Source organism: Ochlerotatus camptorhynchus, unplaced genomic scaffold (assembly GCF_037179485.1).
Source record: "Ochlerotatus camptorhynchus isolate MF236.1 unplaced genomic scaffold, CSIRO-AGI_Acam_v1.1 ptg000244l, whole genome shotgun sequence".
NCBI classification, from domain to species: domain Eukaryota; kingdom Metazoa; phylum Arthropoda; class Insecta; order Diptera; family Culicidae; genus Ochlerotatus; species Ochlerotatus camptorhynchus.
Genome location: NW_027040734.1, coordinates 1,249,310 through 1,276,890, shown reverse-complemented (window position 1 = coordinate 1,276,890; position 27,581 = coordinate 1,249,310). Strand labels below are relative to the sequence as shown.

General features: G+C 39.5%; 1 protein-coding gene across 3 annotated transcripts in view; it reads left to right on the top strand.

The window, feature by feature from the left end:
* Nucleotides 1-27,581, top strand: part of LOC135704619 (protein dead ringer-like) — a 421,444-nt gene that overhangs the window by 77,316 nt on the left and 316,547 nt on the right. For all 3 annotated transcript variants that reach the window (XM_065226086.1, XM_065226085.1, XM_065226084.1), the window contains exon 4: nt 7,385-7,485. In XM_065226086.1, the coding sequence (XP_065082158.1) occupies nt 7,385-7,485 (101 nt within the window). The remainder of the gene's footprint in view (nt 1-7,384; nt 7,486-27,581) is intronic.

Here is a 27,581-nt window from a genome sequence, read left to right as displayed (position 1 = left end):
ATCATTTAACAAAAGTTTGGAATCACTTCTCAAAGTACTGAAGACTTTCAGAAAAGTTCGGAATTTCTTCAGAAAAAAATCAGATTCACCTAAGAAAGTACTGAATCATTTCGAATAGTTTGTAATCACTTTTGTAAGTTCCGAATCACTTTATAAAGTACTAAATCACTTTAAAAAATTGAAATCACTTTAGAAAGTATTGATTTACGTATGAAAAGTTCAAAATCACTTCAAAAAGCTCTGCATCATGAAAAGGAACTGAATCGGTTCATACAAGTTTGGACTCACTTTTGGAAGAACGTAATTACTTCAGAAATGTTTTTCAATCACTTTGGAAAGTAGGTACTGAAACACTTCAGAAGTATTTTGAATCACTTCAGAAAGTACTGAATCACTTCGGAATGTATTGTATCACTTTGGAAATGACCGAAATCAATCCTGAAGGTACCGATTCACACAAGTTTGGAATCACTTCAGAAAGTACTGAATTACTTTAGAAATGTTCGAAGTCACTTAGGAGAAAATTGAATCATATCGGAAGAGTTAGGAATTATTTTGGACATCACTGAAAGAGTTCCGAAATCTTTTCGGGAAGTACTGATTCATTCCAGGAAAGTTTGTATTCACTTCCGCAAGTACTAAATCACTTCGAATAGAACTGAATCATTAAAGAAAAGTTCGGAATCACTTCTCAAAGCATTGCAGAATTTCAGAAAATTTGGAATCTCTTCAGGAAAAAATCAGATTCACCTAGAAAAGTACTGATCATTTTTGTAAGTTCCGAAGCACTTTTAAAAAATGAAATCACTTCTGGAAGTACTGATTCACGTATGAAAAGTTCAAAATTACTTCAAGAAGCCCTGCATCACGAAAAGGAAGTGAATCGGTTCATACAAGTTTGGACTCACTTTTGAAAGAATATAATTACTTCAGAAATGTGTTTCAATCACTTTGGAAAGTAGGTACTGAAACACTTCAGAAGTATTTTGAATCACTTCAGAAAGTACTGAATCACTTTGGAATGTATTGTATCACTTTAGAAATGAACGAAATCACTTCTGAAGATACTAAAATGATTCACACAAATTTGGAATCACTTCAGAAAGTACTGAATCACTTTAGAAATGTTCGAAGTCACTTAGGAGAAAATTGAATCACATCGGAAGAGTTAGGAATTATTTTGGACAGTACTGAAAGAGTTCCGAAAATTTTGGATTCTTTTCTGGAACTACTGATTAATTCCAGAAAAGTTTGTAATCACTTCCGCAAGTGCTAAATCACTTCGAAAAGAACTGAATCATTTTAGAAAATTTTGGAATCACTTCTCCAAGTACTGAAGAATTTCAATAAAAATAAGAATCACCTAGGGAAGTAGAAATGTTCAAAGTCACTTAGGAGAAAACTGCATCACATCGGAAAAGTTAGGAATTATTTTGGAAAGTACTGAAAGAGTCCGAAATTTTTGAATTATTTTCGGGAAGTACTGTTTCATTCCTGAAAAATTTGCAATCACTTCCGCAAGTACTAAACCGCTCCTAACGAACTGAATCATTTAAGAAAAGTTTGGAATCTCTTCAGAAAAAAATGGAATCACCTAGGCAAGTACTGAATCATTTCGGAAATTTTGTAATCACTTTTGCAAGGACTGATATATTGGATAAATTTACAAAGTTTAAAATTACTTCAGGAAATACTGGAGTACATCATAACAGTTTGGAATCACGTTAAAAAAAAGCTCGGAATCGCTTCGGATAGTATTGAATAACTTCAAAAAAAATTCGGAATCACTTTGGAAAGTACTGAATCATTCCAGAATGTTTGTTATCACTTCCGCAAGAACTGAATCACTTCGAAAAAAATTTTATCACTTAGAAATGCACTGAACCACTTCAGAAATGTTCGGAATCTATTCGTAAAAATACTGGAATAACTTTGGAAAGTACCGAAACACTTCAGTGAAATTCTGAATTGCTTCAGAAAGTACTGAATCTCATCATAACGGTTTGAAAAATCACTTTGAATAGTACTGGCTCTTTCCAGAATGTTTGTTATTACTGCCGCAAGTACTGAATTATTTTGGCAAAGTTTGAAATAATTTCAAAAAGTACTGAATAATTTCAGAAACGCTCGGAATCTTTTTGTATAATATTGAATGACTTTAGAAAATTTCGCATTCACTTTGGAAAATACTGATTTTTTCCCGAAAGTTTGTAATAACTTCCATGAGAACTGAATCATTTAGGAAATCGTTTTAGAAAAGTTTGGAATCATTTCGAAAACTACTGAATAATTTCAGAAAGTTCGGAATCACTTCAGACAGTATTAAATTACTTCAGAAAATTTCGGATTCACTTTAGAAAGTACTCAATCATTTCAGAAAGATTGTAATTACTTTCGTAAGCACTGAATCACTTCCGCAAGAACTGAATCATTTCGAAAAGAATTTATTCATTTAGGAATGCACTGAGTCAATACTTCAGGAATGTTCGGAATTACATATGAAGTACAGAAAAACTCTTTGGAAGTACCGAATCACATCAGAAAAATTCTGAATTACTCCATTAATTACTGCATCACTTCATAACAGTTTCAAAAATTACTGCGGATAGTACTGACTCATTCCAGAAAGTTTGTTATCACTTCCGCAAGTACTGAATCATTCTAGAAAAGTTTAAATTAACTTCAAAAAGTACTGAATAATTTCAGAAAAGCTCGGAATCACTTCGGAAAGTATTGAATCATTCCAGAAAGTTAATCACTTCCGAAAGAACTAAATCACTTCAAAAAGTACTGAATCACTTCATAACAGTTTTAAAAATCACTCCGGATGGTACTGACTCATTCCAGAATGTTTGTAATCCTTTCCGCAAATACTGAATCATTAAAGTAGAGTTTGAATTAACTTCAAAAAGTACTGAATAATTTCAAAAAAACTCGGAATCGCTTCGGATAGTATTGAATCACTTTGGAAAGTACTGATTTATTCCAGAAAAGTTTGTAATCACTTCCACAAGCACTAAACCACTTCTAAAAGAATCATTTAAGAAAAGTTTGGAATCACTTATCAAAATACTGAAAAATTTCAGAAAAGTTCTGAATCTCTCCAGAAAAATTCGCAATCACCTAGGAAAGTACTGAATCATCGCAGAAAGTCAGCAATCACTTTTACAAGTACCGAATCGCTTAGGAAAGTATTGAATCACTTAAGCAACGTGTAAAACACTTCAGAAAGTTCTGAATTACGTCATAAAAGTTTGGAATCACTTCATAAAAGCTCGGAATCACTTCGGATAGTATTGAATCACTTCAGAAAATTTCGGATTCACTTTGGAAAGTACTCAATCATTCCAGAAAGTTTGTAATCACTTCCGAAGGAACTGAATCACTTCCGCAAAACTGAATAACTTCGAAAAGAATTTGATCACTTAGGAATGCGCTGAATCACTTCCAAAATTTTAGCAATCACTTCGTAAAAATACTGGAATACTTTAGGAATGTTCATGTGTACTGAATTGCTGCAGAAAAAGTCGGAATAACTTTGGAAAGCACTGAATCACTTCAGAAAAAAATCTAAATTACTTCAGAAAGTACTGAATCACTTCATAACAGTTTGAAAAAATCACTCCGAATGGTACTGACTCATTCCAGAATGTTTGTAATCACTTCCGGAAGTACTGAATCATTCTAGAAAAATTTGAATTCACTTCAAAAAGTACCGAAAAATTTCAGAAAAGCACGGAATCACTTCGGATAGTATTGAATGACTTAAGAAAATTTCGGATTCACTTTGGAAAGTTCTGAATCATTCCGGAAAGTTTGAAGTAATGAAATTGGGTTGTTAGCGGAATGCTAAATAAAACAGCAAAAGGGTTTATCTTCCATTTAATTCCACTTAATTAATTTTTGTATCCATGACAGATACGTATTTCGACTACAATGTGTAGTCTTCATCAGTGTCATTCCCACTAAAGAACTTATCAAAATCTAACCCCCTTAAGTACTCATCCCCTAGGTAAAAAGTCAAGATCATAGGCATAAGTGGAATTAAATGGAAGATAAACCCTTTTGCTGTTTTATTTAGCATTCCGCTAACAACCCAATTTCATTACTTCATTATGATGGCTACCAAGCCTTTGGGGATTTTCCTTATTAGAGATTTGTATAGATTTTTCTCCTTTAGCTTACTTAAATCTTTGGTTTTTATTAGTTAGGTAGGTTCCGATTCAACACATTGTAGTTTCATTTTTATACCTATGATCTTGACTTTTTACCTAGGGGATGAGTACTTAAGGGGGTTAGATTTTGATAAGTTCTTTAGTGGGAATGACACTGATGAAGACTACACATTGTAGTCGAAATACGTATCTGTCATGGATACAAAAATTAATTAAGTGGAATTAAACCGGAAAGTTTGTTATATATTCCGAAAAGAAATTAATCACTTAGCAATGCTCTGAATCACCATAGAAATGTTCGCAATCTATCTGTAAAAAAACTGGAATATTTTCGGAATGTTTGGAATCACTAAGTAAGTACTGTATTGCTTCAAAAAAAAAATCTAAATTACTTCAGAAAGTACTGAATCACTTCAAATTAGTTCGAAAATACACTCCTGATGGTACTGAATCATTCCAGAATGTTTGTAATCACATCCGCAAGTACTGAATCATTCTGGAAAAACTTGAATTAAGTTCAAAAAGTACTGAATAATTTGAGAAAACCTCGGAATCTCTTTGGATAAGGCTTGTACTCGAAAAAAATGCACAATTTTTATCCGTGTGTAACTTTTTTTATCCGTGGGTAAAAATTTATGAAAATCTGGGTATAACTAGTTTCGAGTGAATTGTTTACATGTGCAAAATTTCATAACAATCGGTTCAGTGGTTACTGAGATGTCATCGAAACAAGAAGAAAATCGCCGGAGAATTTTGCGCGCCGTCATTGAAAATCCGACTGCGACCATGAGATGGATCAGAAGACAACTGGGAATCACCCATACAACTGTGTCTCGGGTGGTAAAATCGTTTAAGGAGTCCCAGACGACCGAGCGGCGGGCTGGAAGTGCAAGAAAATCGAAGACAGCTGACCCTGTGAAGACCCGGAAGGTGTTGGGTTATTTCAAGCGTAATCCGAACCATTCGATTCGTGACGCGGCTCTGAAGGCAAAGTGTTCCGCCTGGTTCGTTCAGCAAACCATGAAACGAGCTGGGCTTCGTGTATTCAAGGTCCGGAAAGCACCGAACCGGCGTGATCAACAAAACACGGCGGCCAAATCCCGCGCAAGGAAGCTGTATCAAGAGTGGTTAACGAAACCGATGTGTGTGGTTATGGATGACGAAGCCTACATCAAGGCAGACGCAAAGCAGATACCGGGACTGGAGTTCAACGTTGCCAAATCACGGTTTGATGTTCCGGAAGACATAAGGAAGAAGACAGTGGACAAATTCGCCAAAAAATACTTGCTCTGGCAGACCATATGCCAATGCGATAAACTGAGTAAACCGTACATCACAATGGGTACCATCAACAGCGAAATTTACCGCACCGAGTGCCTCCAGAAGCGTCTGTTGCCCTTCCTCCGGTCCCACGGAGGCGAGACATTATTTTGGCCGGACCTGGCATCATGCCATTACGCGCGATCGAGGTTGGATTGGCACAGAGACAATAACGTTGTTTTTGTACCGTAAACCGCCAACCCTCCAAATTCACCAGAGATTCGTCCGGTGGAAAGATTTTGGGCCATAATGAAGGGCAAAGTTCGAAAATCGTCCAAGGTGTTTAAGAACGAGCTGGAGTTGAAGAAAGAATGGATGAAAGTGACCAAAAAGGTCGGCTCCACCATTGCACAAAATGTAATGAGGGGTCTTAAGAAAAAATTTGCGGGCTTTCAGCTATGGAAAGGAAATTTAATAAAGTGGTACTGGTTCATTCCAGAATGTTTGTAATCACATCCGCAAGTACTGAATCATACTAGAAAAATTTGAATTCAGTTCAAAAAGTACTGAATAATTTGAGAAAACCTCGGAATCTCTTTGGATAATATTGAATAACTTCAGAAAATTGCGGATTCACTTTGGAAAGTACTGAATTTTTCCATAAAGTTTGCCATCACTTCCATAAGAACTGAATAATTTAGGAAATAATTTTGGAAAAGTTTGGATTCATTTCGGAAAGTACTGTAAGTATCTCAAACTTATATGAATTGATACAGTACTTTCCGAAGCGGTTCCCAAACTTTCTTAAGTGATTCATCACTTCACCAAAGGCTTGAAATAACTTTGGTTTGTAGTGAATCACTTCAGTAAGTTTGGGAACCGTTTCGGGAAGTACTGTACCAATTCATATAAGTTTGGAATCACTTTGTAATAACTGATGAAAAGTTTGGAATGGCTTCAGAAAATATTTAATTACTACAGAAATAATCGGAATCCATTCGGGAAGCACAGAACCATTAAAAAAAGTTCGTGAGTACAGTAAGGGCCTCATAGCCTAGTCAGTATTGGCACGGTATTACCAAGCCGGAGGCGGCGGGTTCGATTCCCGGTCCGGTCGAGTCTTTCGGGCTGGAAATTTTTTCGACTTCGACTTGCCACACAATATACAAATTCATGCATTGGTATTGGCATATAAAGCTCTCAATTAATAACTGCGGAAGTGCATTTAGAACACTAAGTTGAGAGCACGCAATCAGCTAAATATGCACTAAGCAATAAGCTTGAAATGTGAATAATAAGAAGAAGAAGTACAGAAATACTTCACAAAATCTTTAAATCAGCTCTAAAAGTAAGTCAGTACTTTCCGAAGTGATTTAGAACTGTTCTGAAGTGAATCATTATTTCTGAAAGTAATTCCAAACATTTCTGGGATAATTCAGTTCTTTTAGTAGGTCATTAGATGTTTTATGAAGTGATTCAGAATTTTTCTGAAGTGATTCAGTATTTTCTTAAGTGACTACGAATATTTCTTGAGTGATCTAGTACTTTCCGAAGTGATTTCCGAACTTTTCTGAAGTGGAACAGTACTTTTTCAAGTTCCAAAGACGCAAATTCTTCCCCAACCGTATTCAGCACGTTTTTAGGCTATTTCAACATTTTTGTGTGTGTTCTCAAACTTTTTGTGGGGCGATCGGCTATCAAATGAGTGTTACAATTATTTTCTATGTGAGTCCATACTTCAGTGTACTAGTGTATGTGCAAAGTTTTATGCAAATCAAAGAGAGTCATTTCCAACCGATTTGCTATTTGGCGTGGAAATGCTCACAATTCGATAATTAAATCCCAAAAGGTTTTGAATATTTATTTTTTTGCATAAATCAATCGGTCCATCCCAGTCCGGTTGACCATCCACCCTCTTGATTAAATTAATTTCATTCTTCACTTCCTAGGCACTCCCGGTTCGAATTCGTCAACGTCCAGCGAGACGTCCAATTCTTCTCAACAGAACAACGGCTGGAGCTTTGAAGAGCAGTTCAAACAAGTCAGACAGGCAAGTGTCGCTTCATTATTATTTTTCTGTGTCCCATCAATATGTGTGATGTGATTTGTATTATTCATTTTTTTTTCGGGACTCGCTGATTGCTTCCGATATTGATGGCTTCACTTGATCACAGTTCCACCTAAAAGAAAAAAAGGCAATCAATTTTTTGCTCAGTGACATACATTCAGTTATTCAGTACCTACGGAGAGGTTAGTCGTCTAAAACATCACTCAGGGAAAAAGTAAACATAACGAGTCGAGGACGTCAAGATAAATTACCTTAATAACTCGCTGATTAATTGCAATTTGCGTAAGAAAGTGACTGTAGCTCAAAGTGGAGGAAACGGCAGGGTCTCTCTACCACTCATTGATAATTTATTCTCGTCAGGCTTTCGCAATCATTTCCTCGTTCCCGAGTCTCTTCTGATCGATGGGATTCGTATGAAGAAACCAAGCACTCGATTCAATTCGATAAGTGCCGGATCCCTCGCTGATAATGAATATTCATAATCGACGACTAGTAACTCATCTCTTTCCCATCGGGTCGTCGTCATTCGCATTTCCCCGTATCGAAACATGGCTTTGAATCATGCTGATGGGGTGCTGATGACAAGAGATCTCTCGAAGAAATCGTGAGTTAAGACCAAAGATGCACTCCTCTTCCTGTACATCACGATCACACAGATTTCACGATGCGCGCATATCGTCCGTTGGAGGAAGGAGGTGGTGGAGCGAAAACTAATGACGCTTGATTGGGGCAGCTGTTGGCAGTCGTCGTGAAGAAGATTCTGGTGCTAGTTGGAAGCAGGGAAACGAGGAGGAGGGGGGGGGGGTTGAATTAAAATAAATAGAAAAGTAAATTGAAGTTTATTTGTACAACCTGTGCCGTGGAGGAAATCAACGTGTTCCCGATATCGGTTGTGATCAATTTTCCCGTCGAATGCTGATGGGAAGATCCCCAGGAGGTTGTCTAACGAGATTATCGCTACGAGACTTGTGGAAAGTTAGAATCGATTGGTATGACATGACATGAGATCATCAGGGAGTATTTCGGTGGAGGTCAGGCCGTTTGGTCGGATGCCATTTGGTCTTAAAATATAGAGGGTTTTTACGAGTTTGAGTTCTCGGAGATCTCATACTTGTCAATGTTACAATTATCAGATATTTCTGGTCCCATAATCTTAAACAGTTGTCTTAGACCAGGATCCTCAAATTTGTTATTATTAGAAGCCTCAAATTTTTTGAAAAAATCTTGAACTTGAATTTCTGTGTACGGGTCTTGTACAATTTTAAGTGTCTGAATCTAAATTATTTCTTTGGATGGTTTAAAAATATCTTCAAATATTATTTGTTTATATTATAGTCACATAGTATTATAGAATTCTGTGCAGAACACTTTAGGAATTCCCTCCATAATACTTCGGGTGTTGATAAAGGCGCTGTTATAAAGCATGATCATGCTGGAGGCGGCTTGTTTCGATTCCCGGTTCGGCCAAGGCATTTTTCGGGTTGAAAAATTTCTCGTCTTCCTTGGACATAGATTGTACAATGTACAGCCAAAGGAGAAGCCGCTATCTTCGTATTCTTTAGAATCTTCGCGAGAATTTGCTCTAATTTCTCTCCATAGTTTTTCTTAAAATTTCCCTTAATTTACTCCGTTTGAAACAAATTATTATCTAAGAATAAAATGATCTATCCGACTACATGAGATATTGACATTTGAAGACTGCATGTCAGGGATTTTTTTTTAACTCTTTATTTGTTCCAAATTCAAAATTACATTTCATTATAACCTAGTTACTACAGTAACTTACCAGCCTTAATTGTTATGATACATATCTAAGTGTTTTTACATTGTTCCTGCCTTGGCAATTCATTATTTTCAACAGGTTTTTTAAACCTGCATGTCAGTATAACAATTGAAATCCTAAAACTAAATCTTACATTAGTTTAAAGGGAATTAATCGTTGCAATTGAGGATTGCAACGATTTTTGCCTGAAATTATCAATTATTTTGTTGGACATTTGTTCTAAAGTCTCAACATTCGAAATTCTATAGACTGTTCCAGAAAGTATAAGCACACTTTCAAAATAACAAAAAAGTCATATTTTTTTAAGTTTTAATAATTTTATTTGGCAAATCATATTTGTATTTGTATTTCAAATGATATTTTACTCTCGTTTAATCAACATATTTAATCATAGCCAAGACTCCTAACTTTTCCTCGAACATGACCCATTAGCTTCTGCACAGTGGTACTTCCCACCATTTTGACCACTTTTGGCCAATCTTTTTTGAATTTTTGGATGTCGGCCGCTTGTTTTATTGATTTTCGAAGCTTTGCTTTGGTTAAAGCCCAAAAAGTCTCGATTGGCCGTGCCTCCGGGCAGTTTGGCGGATTCATGTCTTTCGGCACGAAACATACATTTTGACTTTTGTACCATTCTAAAGTGTCCTTTGCGTAATGACATGACGCCAAATCAGGCTAAAATACTACTTGACCTTAGTGCTGCCTGATCATCGGCAACAATCGCTTCTGGAGACATTCCTTAACGTATTTCTGAGTGTTCATCGTCTCCGTTGTGATGTACGGACTAGATGTTTTACCACACTCGCATATTGCCTGCCAAACCATAACCTTCTTACCGAATTTTTCGGTAAAAATTGCCTTCTCCGTTTCGGGGATGTCCTTGCCTTCGCTTACAGTATAGAATTGTGGTCCGGGAAGCGTTTTGTAATCTAGTTTCACGTACGTTTCGTCGTCCATTATTTTACACCCAGAATTTCGACACAATAACGAATCGTAGAGTTTGCGGGCCCGTGGTTTCACAGGAAACACAAACACAAAACTGAGCACTTTTTTGATGCTATGTCATTCAGAAATGAGCAAACAAAAGGACGCAGCCAAAAAATGTTGAAATATTTCATTATATTCAAAGCAGGCTTCCAGTGCGCGCGCTACCGTATGCGAGACGCAATACGAATAGTCTCATAGTCATAGCAGTCTCATGCGCAAGAGATTTGTAGCACTCTGTTTCTCTCTCTTCAGTTTTGTCGCATCTCACATTCTCATAATGTCAGTGTGTCGCACTGTTTTGTAAGCACAGCACATTTCCGGATGTATGCGTTTCATGAAAACGAGTATCATGCGACGTCGCGTGAGCCGAAGTTCATGCGCTTTTCGCAATGAGACGTCGCTAAGCGACGTTTCAATGCAACATCGAAATAACAAACTCAACTGGAAGACCAACTCGTGTTCTTGATGTGGGAAAAGTGTTGTTTTGTTTTGAAAACGATCGAAAGCGACCTAGCTACTACACTCTTATCGAACATGGAGAAGAGGTGTCGGATGGTTATGACCAACAATGTTTTCCTAGCGGCAATTTTCGTTGATTAAAGGATTAACTTGAAAAATAGCCCATTCATAACGAACGAAGGAAGAGATGTGGCTTTGGTAAGCGAAATGTACAATCAAGTTGTGGTTTATTTGCTCGTTAATACATATCCTTTTTTAATTTCACCGAGGGTCCACGGTACTAACACTAGGACTATTTAGAAATCTGTCGTCGCAAATTGATTGTTTCAGTTCAGCATCATGGTGGCTGATATGAACTATCCTGTGAGCACTAACACATCTGAAGAATTCAGTTGCTGCCGTAGTAAGTTTGTTGATTGACAGGTATTCAATACAATTCCTGAAGCAAGAAGCTTAGCAACAATCCGTAATACAGATATGACACAACTTTTTCCTAAATTTATTACATTAACCTTAATCCAGCATTTCGTACCTACGTACACTGAGGTGCTAAGTTGATCGGACAAAGGTCGTTTTCATACAAACTAGCCAAGTTTAACATGTTGTAAATGGGTTCCGTTATGATCAATTGAGCTGAAATTTTGACGCAAAACTACAAATATTTTGAGCTTCACGTGTGAGAAATACCAAATTTTTTGAAGCACCTGCTGGAAGGTGACAATAAAATTAAAATTTGTGCATAGCTGATCGAACAAAGGTCAATGGAAAAGCAAGTTTTGAGTCAAAATTTCAACTCAATTGATCATAACAGAACAAATTTACAACATGTTAAACTTGGTTAATTTTTAAGTTTAGACTTGTGTGTATGTAATAAGAAGTCACCACCAACGTTTTTGCAGCAAAGTACACTTCTGCGTTGAAAATAATCCCTTAAAATAGTGTTCACTCAAGCAAGACAAAATACAAATATTAATCTTCAGAGTTCTAGCGTGTTGATATGATCGGTCAAGTCAAACCGAACTGTGAATTTTTTTTTTGATTTCGAGAAAAACGAATTTAAAGTTGGCTGTTCAATATTGTGTCTTATGGAATGGGACAAATCATTTGACCGTTTTCTCTTGCTACTCTAATTTTTCAAATCTGGCTGAAAAAGTGAAATATAGCTGAGGGAATTCTTGATCTTATGATATCATTAACTCATGTTTTGTTTTTATTTTACTACTTAGTCGCTTCTGACTTAACGCCGACTATATTATCTTGTATAGTAAAATGTAGTGCTATTTTACATTAAAAATCGTCCGTTTATATTTTTACTGGTCTGAGTAAAAGTATTCTGAGGTATTCTGAGTCTAATTTGGTACAAATCCGCAATAACTTGTTTATTTTTCCACCAAATGGGCTGAAAGCTTCAGAGGCTTCAAAAAAAATGTATTTTAGAAGATTTCCGCATAAGGACTTGTTGAAGGACACATCCCAAGTAACATTGCAGGTTTTATCGCGGTTTTATAGCATTCTACAAGTCTAAATCATGGTCTACAGAACCCTCATAAAACCAAAATTGTTACTTTGGATAATTCCACAGATATTCCGGTATTATTTGGGGTGCTAACATGTTAACGGTATCCCAACCAGGGAAGGGAAATCATTTTCATTCATTTCGTGCATTCATTTACATTAATTTGCCTCTAACTTTTTTCATTAATAGAACTCCGTAGAATAGTGTTTGAAGCTTTTGAAGGTTTTGATATTAGCTACATCTTTTGTAAATGACTCGAATCGGTATCTCTTATGCATGATGAATCAGAGCGATAAGAACCCACCATTGTTTTTCAGTGAATGTAAATTGCATTCACTGAAAAACAATAACATGTTCTGCCAGCTCTAGTTTGTCATGCATAAGAGATTCAGATTTTAATTATTTACAAAAGTTGTAGTTAATATCAAAAGCCACAAAAGCTACATGCATCAATTTACGGTATTCTGCTGATGGAAAAAGTTACAGACAAATGAATGTAAATGAATGCACGAAATGAATGTAAATGATTTTCCATCCCTAATCCCAACTACCGTAAGGTTGCCATCCACCGCTCACGTAGTCTTCCTTTACCTTCGTTTAGCATCCTTTCGACAAGCAATTCCGTCTTCCTAGGATCATGAGTGGTGATCTTACGGTGATTCCAGTATATCTCTGGAACCATTTGTTGAGTCTGCTTGAATCTATACTAGAAGATATTTCTGGAACCATTTAAAAACTTCACCCCATCTGAAAAGGGAACACAAGTCTTCTGTGAACAAACGCTTCCAGTCCCTTCTCTCGTCACCCGACAACATCACATATGATGGGACCGCGAGAGTCAAGGCATGCGAAACAGCGCACGGCGATGGCGCCCTGAGAGAGCGCATAGAGATGTTGCAATGAAACAGTCGCATGTGATTGAATAAAGGGTGATACGGTCAAAATTTGGTCAATATCAACTTGACGTATTTCTTTCAATTTTGCATTTAAAAAACCTGAACACCCCTCATTTTGAAGGTGTGTGTGTGTAGAATGTTGCTCCTATTTTGATTTTGGAATTCACAGTTGTCAAAATGCCGTCCAAGCAAGAAGAGCAGCGTATCAAAATTTTGCTCGCGCATCGCGAAAATCCAAGCTACTTGCACGCAAAGTTGGCAAAATCGCTAAAAGTTGCCAAATCAACCGTTACAAATGTAATTAAAGTGTTTGGGGAACGTTTGTCGACAGCCAGGAAGTCTGGATCGGGGGGAAATCGAAAACCGGAAGCCGCTGAGACGACAAAGAGAGTTGCCGGTAGTTTCAAGCGAAACCCTAACCTCTCTCTCCGAGATGCCGCAAATAAGCTGGGTGTATCGTCTACAACCGTGCATCGAGCCAAAAAACGAGCCGGACTATCGACTTACAAGAAGGTAGTGACTCCAAATCGCGATGATAAACAAAATACGACGGCCAAAGCGCGATCCCGGAGGCTGTACACGACGATGCTGACGAAGTTTGACTGCGTGGTAATGGACGACGAAACCTACGTCAAAGCCGACTACAAGCAGCTTCCGGGACAGGAGTTTTATACGGCAAAAGGAAGGGGAAAGGTAGCAGATGTTTTCAAGCACATGAAACTGTCAAAGTTCGCAAAGAAATATCTGGTTTGGCAACCCATCTGTACCTGTGGCTTGAAAAGCAGCATTTTCATAGCTTCCGGGACTGTCAACCAAGAAATTTATGTGAAAGAGTGTTTGAATAAACGTCTGCTGCCTTTCCTGAAGAAACACGGTTGTTCCGTACTGTTTTGGCCGGATTTGGCATCTTGCCATTACGGTAAAAAGGCCATGGAGTGGTACGCCGCCAACAACGTGCAGGTGGTTCCCAAGGACAAGAACCCTCCCAACACGCCAGAGCTCCGCCCAATTGAGAAATACTGGGCTATTGTCAAGCGGAACCTAAAGAAGACCAAAAAAACTGCTAAGGGCGAGCAGCAGTTCAAGGCAAACTGGCTTTCTGCGGCGAAGAAGGTGGACAAGGTGGCTGTACAAAATCTGATGGCAGGGGTCAAGCGTAAGGCCCGGCAATTCGGATTCGGAAAAGCGGAAGCCTAACTGAATATTTTTCCTGAATTTTATACTAATTGAACTTGAAAAAGAAATTTAATTTGATTTTTTAAATAAACGATTTCACCGATTTACACGCGTTTTCCCTTGACCAAATTTTGACCGTATCACCCTTTACATGCGTCGCATTAAGAGAGCAATGCGATGAGACAAAAAAAATTGAAACGCTTGAATTTGTTGAAAGCGTGTAGCTTGTCGCGCGCATCTTTCTGGTCTCTCTTTTGTACAATTAATGTAGCACACCATGGATTTGAGAGTCATGCGACGCTCTGTCTCACAGCTCGCTGTCGCATTTGTGTACGCGTGAGATTTCCGGAAGCCTGATTCAAAGTGACCGTTAAAGTAAGGTGTGCTTATACTTTCTGGAACAGTCTATATGTACTTTGGTAGTACTGTACCAGGGAGGCAACTTCAAAATCATCTTCAGAACTTTGTTCTGAATCCTTTGAAGTGCTTTTTTCCTGGTAGTGCAACAACTAGACCATATTGGTACAGCGTAAAGCATGGCCGGTCTAAAAACTTGTTTAAATATTAAAAGTTTATTCGTCAGGCAAAGTTTGAATTTCCTGTTTATAAGAGGATGCAAACATTTTATATATTTGTTACATTTGGCTTGAATGCCCTCAATGTGATCTTTAAAAGTTAATTTTGGTCAAGTATTAATCCAAGATATTTCACTTGGTTTGACCAGGAAATTGGAACTCCGTTCATAGTGACTATGTGACTACTACTAGGTTTCAAAAACGAAGCTCTAGGCTTATGTGGAAATATTATAAGTTGAGTTTTGGAAGCGTTGAGAGAAATCTTCCATTTTTATAAATAAGAAGAGAAAATGTCTAAACTTTTCTGCATCTGCTGCTGGAAGACTTCTTCCTTTAGCGGAAATAACTGTGTCATCAGCGAACAAAGATTTGTGGCAACCCTGAGGCAAATCAGGGAGGTCCGAAGTGAAAATGTTATACAATATAGGCCCAAGAATGCTACTCTGAGGAACTCCTGCTCTAACAGGTAGTCGATTAGATTTGGAATTTTGATAATTTACCTGCAGAGTTTTGTCAGTTAAATAATTTTGAACTAATTTCATAATATAAAGTGGAAAATTAAACTTTTTCAATTTAGCAATCAAACCTTCATGCCAAACACTGTCGAATGCTATTTCTGTGTCCAGCAACTCCAGTTGAATGGCCTTCAGATTTGTTTAAACGAATTAAATTGGTAACTCTTAAGAGTTGATGAGTAGTTGAATGCCCATGGCGAAATCCAAACTGCTCATCTGCAAACATTGAGTTCGTATTGATGTGAAGCATCATTCTATTTAAAATTATATTTTCAAAAACTTTACTTATTGAAGAAAGCAAACTTATTGGACGGAAGAGATGAACTAGCCTCAGGCTAAAAATCTCTAAAATAAAGATTTAAAAAAAAAAAAAAAACTTATTGGACGGTAGCTAGAAGGTTCAGGTGAATTTTTCTCCGGCTTCCAAATTGGAACAACTTTTGCATTTTTCCATTTATCAGGAAAGTTTTCCAAATGGAAACATCTGTTAAATAATTTCACCAAGAAAGACAAGGTACTCTCTGGGAGTTTTTTGATGAGGATATAGAAAATTCCATCATCACCTGGGGCTTTCATATTTTGAAAATTTTTAGTTATAGACCTTACTTCGTCCAAAACAGTCCCCCAGGAATCATTAAAAATATTTTCCCGAGAGAAAATATTCAGATAATCCCGAGCAACCTGATTCTCAATAGGACTAGTAAGACCCGAACTGAAATTATGGGAACTCTCGAATTGCTTAGCAAGTTTCTGAGCTTTTTCCAAATTTGTGATCAAAATTTTACCACCTTCTTTAAGCGGTGGAATAGTCTTTTGAGGTTCTTTCAAAAATTTTGTGAGTTTCCAAAAGGGTTTGGAACTCGGGTCTAATTTAGAAACATTATTTTCAAACGTTTTGTTCCTCAGGGCAGAGAATCGCTTTTTTAATTTGTTTTTGCAAATCCCGCCAGATACTTTCGTGGCAGGATCGCGTGTTCTTTGATATTGTCTCCTACGGACATTTTTAAGACGGATCAAGAGCTGAAGATCGTCGTCTATTATAATTGAATCGAATTTAGCCTCGCATTTTGGTACTGAGGCAGCTCTTGCTTCAACTATAGAAGTAGTCAGAGATTGAAGAGCATAATTAATTTCATCTTTGGTTTGCAAAGGAATGTTTGGATCGAAGCTATATTCCATAAATGTTCGATATTGCTCCCAATCAGCTCTATGGTAATTGAAAGTAGAGCTGTTGGGACTAGAAATTATTTCTTGGGATATTTCAAAAGTTACTGGAAGGTGATCAGAACCGAAGTCAGCATGGGTAAACAATTGGCTACAAAATTGACATGAATCAGTTAAGACCAAATCAATAGTTGAGGGATTTCTTGCTGAAGAAAAACATGTTGGGCTGTTTGGATATTGAATAGTGTAATAACCTGCAGAACAATCATCAAACAGAATATTATCATTGGAATTGCTTTGAGCATTATTCCATGAGCGGTGTTTTGCATTAAAATCACCGATAAAAAAGAATTTAGACCTATGACGGGTAAGTCTTTGAAGGTCACCCTTGAGAAAATTCTTTTGCTGGCCTACGCATTGGAATGGCAAATAGGTACCTATAAACGTAAGTTGTCCAAATTTTGTTTCAACAGAAACTCCCAAAGTTTCAAAAACTTTGGTTTCAAATGAAGAAAGAATTTTATGTTTGATTCGTCTATGAACAATGATGGCAACGCCACCACAGGGTCCATCAAGACGATCATTTCTATAAATCAAATAATTTGCGTCCGTCTTACCCTTATGGTCAGGTTTAAGGAACGTTTCAGTTATAACGGCAATATGCACGTTATGGACTCTCAAAAAGTTAAATAGCTCGTCTTCATTATCTTTAAGAGATCGAGCATTCCAATTTAAAATATTTAATGCTTTAAAATCCATTACTGAATTTCAAAGTCATGAAACTATTGTTTGAAAATTTTACTCCAGTTTGAATAGCATCAAACATGGAGTTAGATTTAAGCATATCAGTAATCGTGTCAATTAATAATTTCTGTAAAAAATCCATTTTAGGAGCAGTAATGCTTCCTAAGTCAAAATTTCCGTTAGAATTACGTTGGTTAATAATTTTTTTGATTTCTTCCCGCTGCAAAAGCAGCATAGGTAGCTCCATTAACTCGCTGAACATTGTTAGCAGCGAGAGGAGTAGGTATAGATGAACAATTTGACGCAGGGGTGATATTTGTACCTACGGGTACAAATGTAGAATTTGTTCCTCGCTGACTGTTGTTAACAGCAGAGAAATTTGTACCTTTTCGGGAATGTGGAGCATTTCCTACCTGTAGCTTAGAACGAGATTGTAGGATCGCTGGATTTGTGGCTTTCACCACAATTTGAACATTTAAATTTCTTAGGATCTTCCTTCACAGTACAGTCCTTTGCGTGAGAGGAATCACCACAATTCATGCATTTAGCTGGCATGTAGCAATTTTTAGTTCCGTGACCCCATCCCTGGCACTTACGGCACTGGGTGAGGTTTTGGAAGTTGCCTCTAGTTTTCCTGAAGTGTTCCCACTTCACTCGGACATGGAGCATAAGGCTAGCTTTTTCTAAGGCCTTAAGATTGTTTAGTTCACTAGACCTGAAGTGAACTAAATAAAAATCATTAGAAGTCCCGTTGCGCGAATCGCCAGGACGGGATTTCATTTTCATTTTGATTACTTGGAGTGCCACAACTCCAAGTAATTTTGCCAATTCATCTTTGACAACCTTGAACACACGTTCAGTTTTGGTGCCGTAAGTAAAAAATTTGTGCTGCTTCTCAGTAACATACGTGAGAAGACATTTAAATCCGTCCAAGGTTTCAGCCATTACACGGCATTCACCCCGACGTCCAATTTGTAGAGAAAACTTAACTTTCACGAAGTTCAAAAGTTCCATGCGAAGAGCATGGAAATCGGAAGTGGTTATCACAATAGGGGAATCGTTTCCTTCTTGGCATTAAGCCGGGAAAGTTTACTAGAATTTTTCTTGGATGATGGATCATTCTTATCATCCGTGAGCAAATCGTATTGATTGCTCAAATTAATTTCACCAGAAGGGGGATCAAGAGTTTGCCTCTTTATTTTGCGCTTAGGCGCCATGACGGCAGTAAATTTTTATCCAAATCGACTTCCAGCAGATTACTATAAGAATCTGAAGAATCGAAGAGAAATTTTCCAAATCGATATCCTAGAAGGATTGCCTCGGGTAGGGTCCAAACAAGGATCGAAGAGGAATAAGAGTTGAACAAGGTAGAAACTTTACAGGTTGAGCACTGAAAAGTGCTGTTTAAATTTGTTGTAACTTTAGGTAGTAGTAACACTTCCTTCAGCAAAAAGCAAATAGATCCGCACGGCAAGAGAGCACGATGCGGATTGATCTTTCAGAAATCTTTTTTAGAAAAAAAAAATGATCTTTCAAACTACATGAGATATTGACATTTGAAGACTGCATATCAGGGAATTTTGTTTTCTTCATTTAGTCGACACCAATGCTCCTTGTGCACATTTTCCCAGTAAACTTTATATTAAGTGTTTTCCCCATATTACATCGGGTATCGTTTGGTTTCCCTCTAAAACATGCAAAGAACTGAGTTAATGCAGGGCATAATTTAATCGTGTCGTTTCTAACGCTCAACACAATTCCATTTTCGTCAATCGTCCATCAAATTTCGAAATTCACTCAGGAAAGGCGTAGAGAAAATCAACAACTTGCTCCAGATAAATAATACGCAGCGGAAAACCACTAAATAAATCAATATCGTTCGTGAATGCTCTCTCTCTCTCTCTTTTTCTCTATATAGGTAGTAATGATCTCCCGAAACACCCCGTTAATGAACATATGTTTCATATTACAGTTTCTCCCGTGCCACGTAGAGGAAGAGGGATGGTCGCGGAGAGAAATGTAGGTCCACTTTTCCTGCAGAGGTGTTCTACATCTCATTTTCTGAATGTTATTTCTTGCGCGCTTATAGCACACTAAAAACATCGTGCAAACATCATCAGCGCTGGCCTCCTCGGGGAGATGCCTCCTCTTCGTCGTCAACTGGCAACCCAACATTCGATCGCGTCTCATCAGAAATCTATCGACCGTCATTTAAATCACGCAAATGAAGTGAACCCCCTTCCCGGTCTGTCTCCTCCTGCCTCCTGCCTGCCACCCAACGACGGACCGGCTTCGATCCGCGACCTGGACGTGATCCACCGCGCACTGTTGCATGGCTTCAATATGGTAGCAGTCAAGCCAAATCTCGAACGGAGGGAAAAACGGATAAAGCGAGAAAATTGAGATGAAATCCATTAAAATTTTATAGTATTTCTGAGCATTTACACTACTAAAGTCTATTTATTTATATTGACCCGTCGTCTTCGTCGTCGAGCGGTCGGTAGTCTCTGACTTGCACCGCGAACACGGCGGAGACACGACAGCTGAGCCAGCCGAGATGAATTGATTTCCACTGATTTTCCTCGGAAGTGAAATAAAAGTTCGAAAATAAAAGATGTGCACTCGGGCTGCCCTCTAGTCTCAGTCACAGGAACAGGGATTTAAATATAGAAGAAAATTGCATTAATTTACATCAAATCGAATCACCGAGCACGTGTACCCAGAGTCATTTCCCGGATAGTCAAAGCGATAAAAAACGACACACTAAAAGTGAGATCCCAATAAACTTTTAAGTGACTTCACCGAACGTGTTCAGCTCGACTCGTCCCGCCAGACACGTTCCCGTCGTCTGGGGTTCAAAATTCAAGTTCAAGGTCCTGCTCAGAACAAACCCCAGAGCAATAGGTACCCGACGAGCGAAAAAATAATGCTCAAATTAAATTAATTGGATCTTCATAAGCCCATATCACGCACAGGTCTCGCAGGAGAAACCCCCAAAAAATCACGATCGCTTTCCCACCGTCTTACTCCGTCCAATCCGGCAATAATTTAGCTAAATTGTTTCGTTATTTTTTATATAAAATAATTCCTGCTCACAAACAGGAGATCCGAGCGAAAATATTTAAATTAGCCAGGTCAAATTAGCTTATCACGCAGGCTTCTGTATTTGGCGGTTGGCCGAAGTGCAGCAAATGCCAATATGGCTGGGAATGATGCCGAGGAGCATCCTGATGTTAACCATGCTACAATAATACCAGCGAGATGTGCGTGATTTCGATGCGATAGTATAACAAGGTGAGATGCGGTACAGCGAAAAAAAAAAAGATCTCATCATGATTTCCCGAGAAACGTCGGAAGATTCTTGCACGTAGATGAACTTGCGAAATCGATTGCCAGTACAGGTATTTCACCGGGTACTTATCACTACAGAGAGTTCTTGCACGACTGCAGGGCTGGAATGTGGAATCCAAATGTTAATTCAATTAACGCTTTACCTGTGCATCATCTGGTGGCATTCCTTCCCCGGGAGTTGATCTGTGGAGAAGGTCGATGTTAATTTCTTTTCCTTTGTTATCGATCGGCAGCCTAGGCGGAACGGTCTTTTTGAAGGGTTCAAGGGCTTGCATTTGAAAAGAAGCTTTCATTCCTATTTGTTTGATCAGATTGAAACTTGTTTCGCATTTGGTAGCGCTAAAATATGCTGAGTGAACACAAATATGTACACACTTAGAAAACTTGAACTTGAATTTAGGTGGTCTCTTAGACGCGAAATTCAGTTCAATCAAACGTACTTCCAAACTTTTCAGAAAACTGCTTCCTTCGTTTTTTTCCACTTTCAATTCAATTCGGGCTCATTCGACTTGTCGCGCATCGCGTCGTCAAGCATCAAAATATAGTATTCGCACAATATCGATTTCCGATAGGGATGGCATCCAGATTATATATAGTAATAATATTTATATATATTTTTTTTATATTAATTTATTTGTACAGGCTCAATCGAATAAACTTTACAGAGCAGAGTTATCATTTGCATTAATGTCTTAAATCTAGAGTTAAAGGAATTGAACCGATTACTCGCAGTCGTCTCGAGGTTAGTGGAGATTTACAATCTTTTGGATGGGGAAAGGGAGAAGGAGGTTTGAAATATGATTTATTATACAAATATTTAATTAATCCTTTAGGATGAACTTATTTCTATTCATCTTGAAGACAAACATTAAAAAAAAACTACACGCACAATACACAAACTAAACACAAGGTTAATCAAACTTACAATCTAAGGTTAGTATTCTTAAAGTAAACATATATGAGTTTCATAAACTCCAGATCACGTCTAGCCAAAATATCCCGAACTGGAACATTAGGTTGTCTACCTCGAGCCCGAAGGGAATCGCACAGCTCAGATCTGACTCCACGATGCTCAGCACAAGACCAAAGGATGTGATCGGCGTCTTGGTAACCTTGTCCACATTCACAGAGATTGCTGTCTCCCAGCCCAACACGAAACAAGTGAGCGTTTAACGAATAGTGATTGGACATGAGGCGAGACATCAGACGAATGAAGTCTCGACCCACATCCAACCCCTTGAACCAAGGACTCTTCGACACCTTAGGGATGATCGAGAATAGCCATCGTCCCAAACTTCCTTCACTCCATTTATTTTGCCAGCTGGCGAGCGACTGTTGACGATAAATGAAGAAAAATTCATTGTAGGCGATTTTTCGATCGTAAATATCGCCTTGCATAGCGCCCACCTTAGCAAGTGAGTCCGCCTTCTCATTGCCCGGAATCGAGCAATGAGATGGGACCCATGCAAAGGTGATGACAAAAGATCTTAAAGATAAAGCACTCAGAAGCTCTCGTATTTTCATGAGAAAATACGAGGAGTGCTTTACCGGCTTCATGGATCGAATAGCCTCGACAGAACTGAGACTATCCGTAAAAATAAAATAGTGATCTGGTGCAAGTGAGGCGATCGTTTCTAGCGTATAGTGTATTGCCGCCAGTTCAGCAGCATATACGGAACAAGGAGCTTGAAGCATTCGAGAGGCGCTATGAAATTCGTTAAAAATACCAAAACTAGCGGACGACTCTATTAGTGATCCATCTGTGAAGAACGATCTTGCGGAATCAACTTGGCCAAACTTTGCAGCGTAAAATGACGGAACAATCATGGAAAGATGATGTTCTGGGATTCCACGAATCTCCCGCGTCATAGATAAATCAAAACTAACTGAATTGCCGAAGTCGGAGAAGCATACACGATGGGGATTATGCTGTGAAGGGCTGACATCCTGAGTTATGTACACGTAGTACAATGACATAAAACGAGTTTGAGGTTTTAGCTCAAGAAGCTTCTCAAAGTTTTCGATTACCAGTGGGTTCATAACTTCACAACGGGTGAGGAGCCTGAGGGACAATTCCGAAAACCGATCCGATAGTGGCAACATGCCCGCCAACACTTCGAGACTCATCGTATGAGTCGAGTGCATGCATCCTAACGCGATACGAAGACAACGATACTGGATACGTTCCAGTTTGATGATGTGAGTTTTAGCCGCCGACTGGAAGCAAAAACTACCGTACTCTAAAACCGATAAAATCGTTGTCCGGTACAACGTTAGAAGATCTTGCGGATGAGCTCCCCACCACGTTCCGGTAATTGTTCGGAGAAAATTGATCCTTTGTTGGCATTTTCGTCTCAGATACTCAATGTGGGATCTCCAGGTGCATTTGGAATCGAACCAGACCCCAAGATATTTGAAAGACATGGAATGAGTGATCGGCTTACCCAAAAGTTGAAGCTTCGGTTGTGCTGGGCTATGCTTCCTAGAAAAAACGACCAACTCAGTTTTCTCCGTGGAGAATTCGATACCTAGCTGGATAGCCCAAGTAGACAATTTGTCTAAGGTATCCTGTAAGGGTCCTTGCAGGTTGACCCCTTTGGGCCCTGTCATAGACACTACGCCATCATCTGCAAGTTGTCTCAACGTGCAGTTGTCACTTAGACAATTGTCAATTTCTCTGACATAGAAATTGTACAAAAGGGGGCTTAAACATGAGCCCTGGGGGAGACCCATGTAACTAAATCGAGAAGCTGTAGAGTTTCCATGAGAAAAGCTCATATGTTTCTCTGACAGCAAATTGTACAAAAAGTTATTAATTAATGGGGAAAGGCCACAAGCGTGGAGTTTGTCTGAAAGGACTTCAACCGATACTGAATCAAAAGCCCCCTTAATATCCAAGAACACAGAAGCCATTTGCTCTTTTTTAGCAAAAGCCAACTGGATTTCTGTGGAAAGCAACGCGAGACAGTCGTTCGTTCCCTTGCCCCTACGGAAACCAAATTGAGTATCTGAGAGTAGGTGGTTCGTCTCAACCCATTTGTCGAGGCGAAAAAGGATCATTTTCTCCAACAATTTTCGAATGCACGATAACATCGCGATGGGACGATACGAGTTATGATCTGACGCGGGGTTTCCAGGCTTTTTAATGGCTATAACTCTCACTCGCCTCCAATCATCTGGAACAATATTGAACTCCAGGAACTGACAAAACAAGTTCAACATGCGCCTCTTAGAGTAATAATATATTATTTTATGTTAAACGAAAATAAAATTAACGAGGCCATTCTGGAGTCCAAGATGGTGGCCATCGGGGTCAGAAAAAGTGTCAAATACCCTACAATATGTGTTGTGATAAATTCGGTTTCCCCGAAGCAAACTCGCTTTTTGTGGTGCAAGTAAGCTCAAAGCTGAAAGGGTTATTTATTTTTAGATTACATGACATATCACGAATTTAACAATTACTTACATTTAGTCTCCGAAATTGTATGATTCTAGACAACAAATTACAAGTATCAAAAATTACGCTAAGATCTAGATTTCTGGTGGATAGACATAATTTTAGTATAATATAAATATAAGCTTTACATTTAAGTTACTTTAGGTACAACTCCTCGTCACATTAGATCAAGACTGCAACTCACTTCTATAGCCTATTGTTGGACAAGGTATGCGTGTGAGTAAGTAGCGCATTCGAAGGTGCACTTAGGAATAAAATGTCCTACTTCTGTTCGAGGGGTGTTCGTTCCTAACATTACCCCCCCCCTCGTGTCGCCAGAACTATCGCTTCGGCGTCAAAGTTCGGATCTACGTCTAGCACGGCTAGTTTGACAACTGGTCGTCTTAAAATACCGCTAGATGTCTGTACATCCACCCTTCGTACTGTGCCATCTTTTGCTGGGTATGGTCGTACAACTCGTCCCCTTTGCCATCGGTTCCGTGCATTTTCATCAACTAAGACGACTAGCTCACCCTCCTTCATAGTTTTGACGTTATGAAACCACTTTGTTCTTCTGCTAATAGTCGGCAGATATTCTCTGATCAAGCGTCGCCAGAAGCTGTCCAGCGTGTGTTGAATCATGTTCCAGCTACTTCGTATTGCAGATCTTTCATCCACGGGCTGTTTAACTGGCTGTCGTACTCCATCGGAGCTAAGGAGAAGGAAATGATTCGGGCTCAAGGATTCGTGTTCAGCGGTCTCTAGTGGGATGAAGGTCAACGGTCGGGAATTGACCATATGCTCTGCCTCGACGAGCATGGTTACGAACGACTCTTCGTCAAGTATGCGTTCGGTAGGAAGTGCTCCCAGAGCAGTCTTCACTGAGCGAACCATCCTCTCCCAGCATCCCCCCATGTGCGGTGCCGCTGGTGGATTGAATCTCCATTGTGTGTTGGTGTCGGTGAAGGTGCTACTTAGCTGCTGATTGATCGTTCGTATTTCCTCAGTTAGTTCTTTGTTTGCTCCCACAAAGTTGGTCCCGTTGTCCGTGTAAATTTCACGTGGAGCACCTCTACGGGCTACAAACCGTCGAATCGCTTTCTTGCACGAATCCGTCGATAAGGTGGCAGCTATCTCCAGATGTACTGCTCTGATAGTCAAGCACGTGAAGAGAACGACCCACCGCTTAACTGGTCGACGCAATATTATGTTCGTGTATGGCCCGAAGTAATCAATTCCAACCATGCTAAATGGACGGCAGAATGGCATTAATCTAGCTTTTGGAAAAGATCCCATTCTAGGTGCAACCGGGACGGCTTTGTACACACGGCACCATGCAAATTGTTTCCTCACCAGACGTACCAGCACCCTCAACTTAGGTATCCAGAACTTCTGCCTGATCTCATTTACCACGGTCTCGTCGTTCGCATGTTGAAACTTTCGATGATACGAATCCAACAGCAGTTTAGTGATACGACTATCTCGCGGTAATATAATTGGGTTTCTGGCATCGTGATCAATCAAGTCAGCTGCTTGTATGCGACCGTCAACACGAAGCACGTTGAACTCGTCAATCGCTGGAGTGAGTTTAGCAAGCGAGCTGGTTCGATCCAGGAGACGACATTTTGCAGGAATTGACTGAAGATTGTGCTTCAACACTGCAACTTCATCTGGAAATCCGTGAGATGTATCCGATTGTCGATGTATCGCAGAGCATATGCAACACTTCGTATTAGCCGCTCCCATCGCGAGAATCGCTCGACTTTCACCTTCGGTTCAATGACAAGATGCTCGCAAACAAAGGCAGGACGAAGTTCTACGGTTGTCGGTTCGATTTCGTCGCGGCAATCCCTCGGCCACTCTAGCTCGTTGTCGTATAGGAACTCAGGTCCACGGAACCATCGGCTGTCAGGCTCGAAGGATGGTCCCTTCCCCCACTTTGGGGCTTCATCGGCCACGTTGAGCTTCGTTGGTATCCACCGCCATTCTTCTACCGACGATAAGCTGAGAATCTTGTTGATCCGAAACGCAACGAATTGCCAGTAGCGGCGTGCGTCTGTCTTAATCCAGGCGTTGACTGTCGATGAATCACTCCAAAAACAGGTACGTTGAATCTTTAACGAATGCTTCTCCTCGATCGTCTTTCTCAGACGAGCTCCAAGTACCGCCGCCAACAGCTCCAAGCGCGGTATAGATAAAGATTGAAGTGGTGCACCCTTCGTTTTTGAGAATACCAAGGAACATCTAACATGACCGTTGTCAACAACTCATCTGTTCATCTTCCAGAGTACAGCTAGCCACTGTTTCCAACGACAGTAAATCTCCCAGGGAACTTTATCATCCCACTATATCTTGGATCTTCAGACGTCCTGTACAAGAACCTTTCCATGAATAACAAAGGCTGCCACGATGTCTAGAGGGTCATAGATGCTCATCGTTACTCTAAGCATGTCCCGTTTAGTGGGGACGACTTCTCCTGCTACTAGTTTCTGTAGTTCGTCCCGGAAGCACAGAGAAAACGAAAATACATCCTCATCTGCAAAACAAACCATTCCCAGGACCCTTTCATTCCCTGTCTCTTTGTCTGCTGCGAAACACATAACGGAACTGGGATTCACTTCGCCGATTTTGTCGAGCACAGCCATTCTATTGGATTGCCAATTGCTTCCTCTTCCGTATCCAGACTGTCAAGATAGTCGTCCACGTAGTGACGGTGTTTAATCGCGGCTGCCGCCCTTGGGTGTTCGACTTCGTTTTCCGTACCGTTTAAGTTCATTACGAACAGAGATTGAGCTGGGGAACACGACGCACCAAAGATCGCAACATTCATTACCATGACTTCGATCGGCATATCTGGGAAGTTTCTCCACAGGAACAACAAAGCACAACGGTCTTCCTCCCGAATTAGGAGCTGGTGAAACATTTCTTTGATGTCTCCTGAAATGGCCACCTCACGTTCGCGGTATCGGAACAGCACACCAAGTAGAGATGTCAAAAGATCTGGGCCCTTTAACAACATTCTGTTCAGCGAAATGCCCTCTACCTTCGCTGCAGCGTCCCAGATTACCCTAACTTTTCCCGGTTTTCTAGGATGTAGCACTACACCAAGAGGCAAATACCAGGTTCGACGTGGATCAAATTGACGCAGCTCCTCGGCAGTCACTTTATGCGCGTATCCCTTCTCCTGGTAGTCCAATAATTGTTGACGAACGTTGTTATACAGCTGCGGATCCTTTGACAACCGCTTCTCTAAACACTTCAACCGCTTTTCTGCTAGAGGCCGGCTGTTGGGAAACGCCACTTCGTCATGCTTCCACAAAAGTCCTGTCATGAATCGTCCGCTGGTTGTGCGTTCAGTCGTTTCTTCCAGGATCTAACGGGCCCGCTGTTCATCATCTCCTTCGATTTGCGGTACCAAGGCAACTCCAAGGCTTTCAAGGGAGAAGAAACTTTGTACATAGTCGTATAAATTCTGA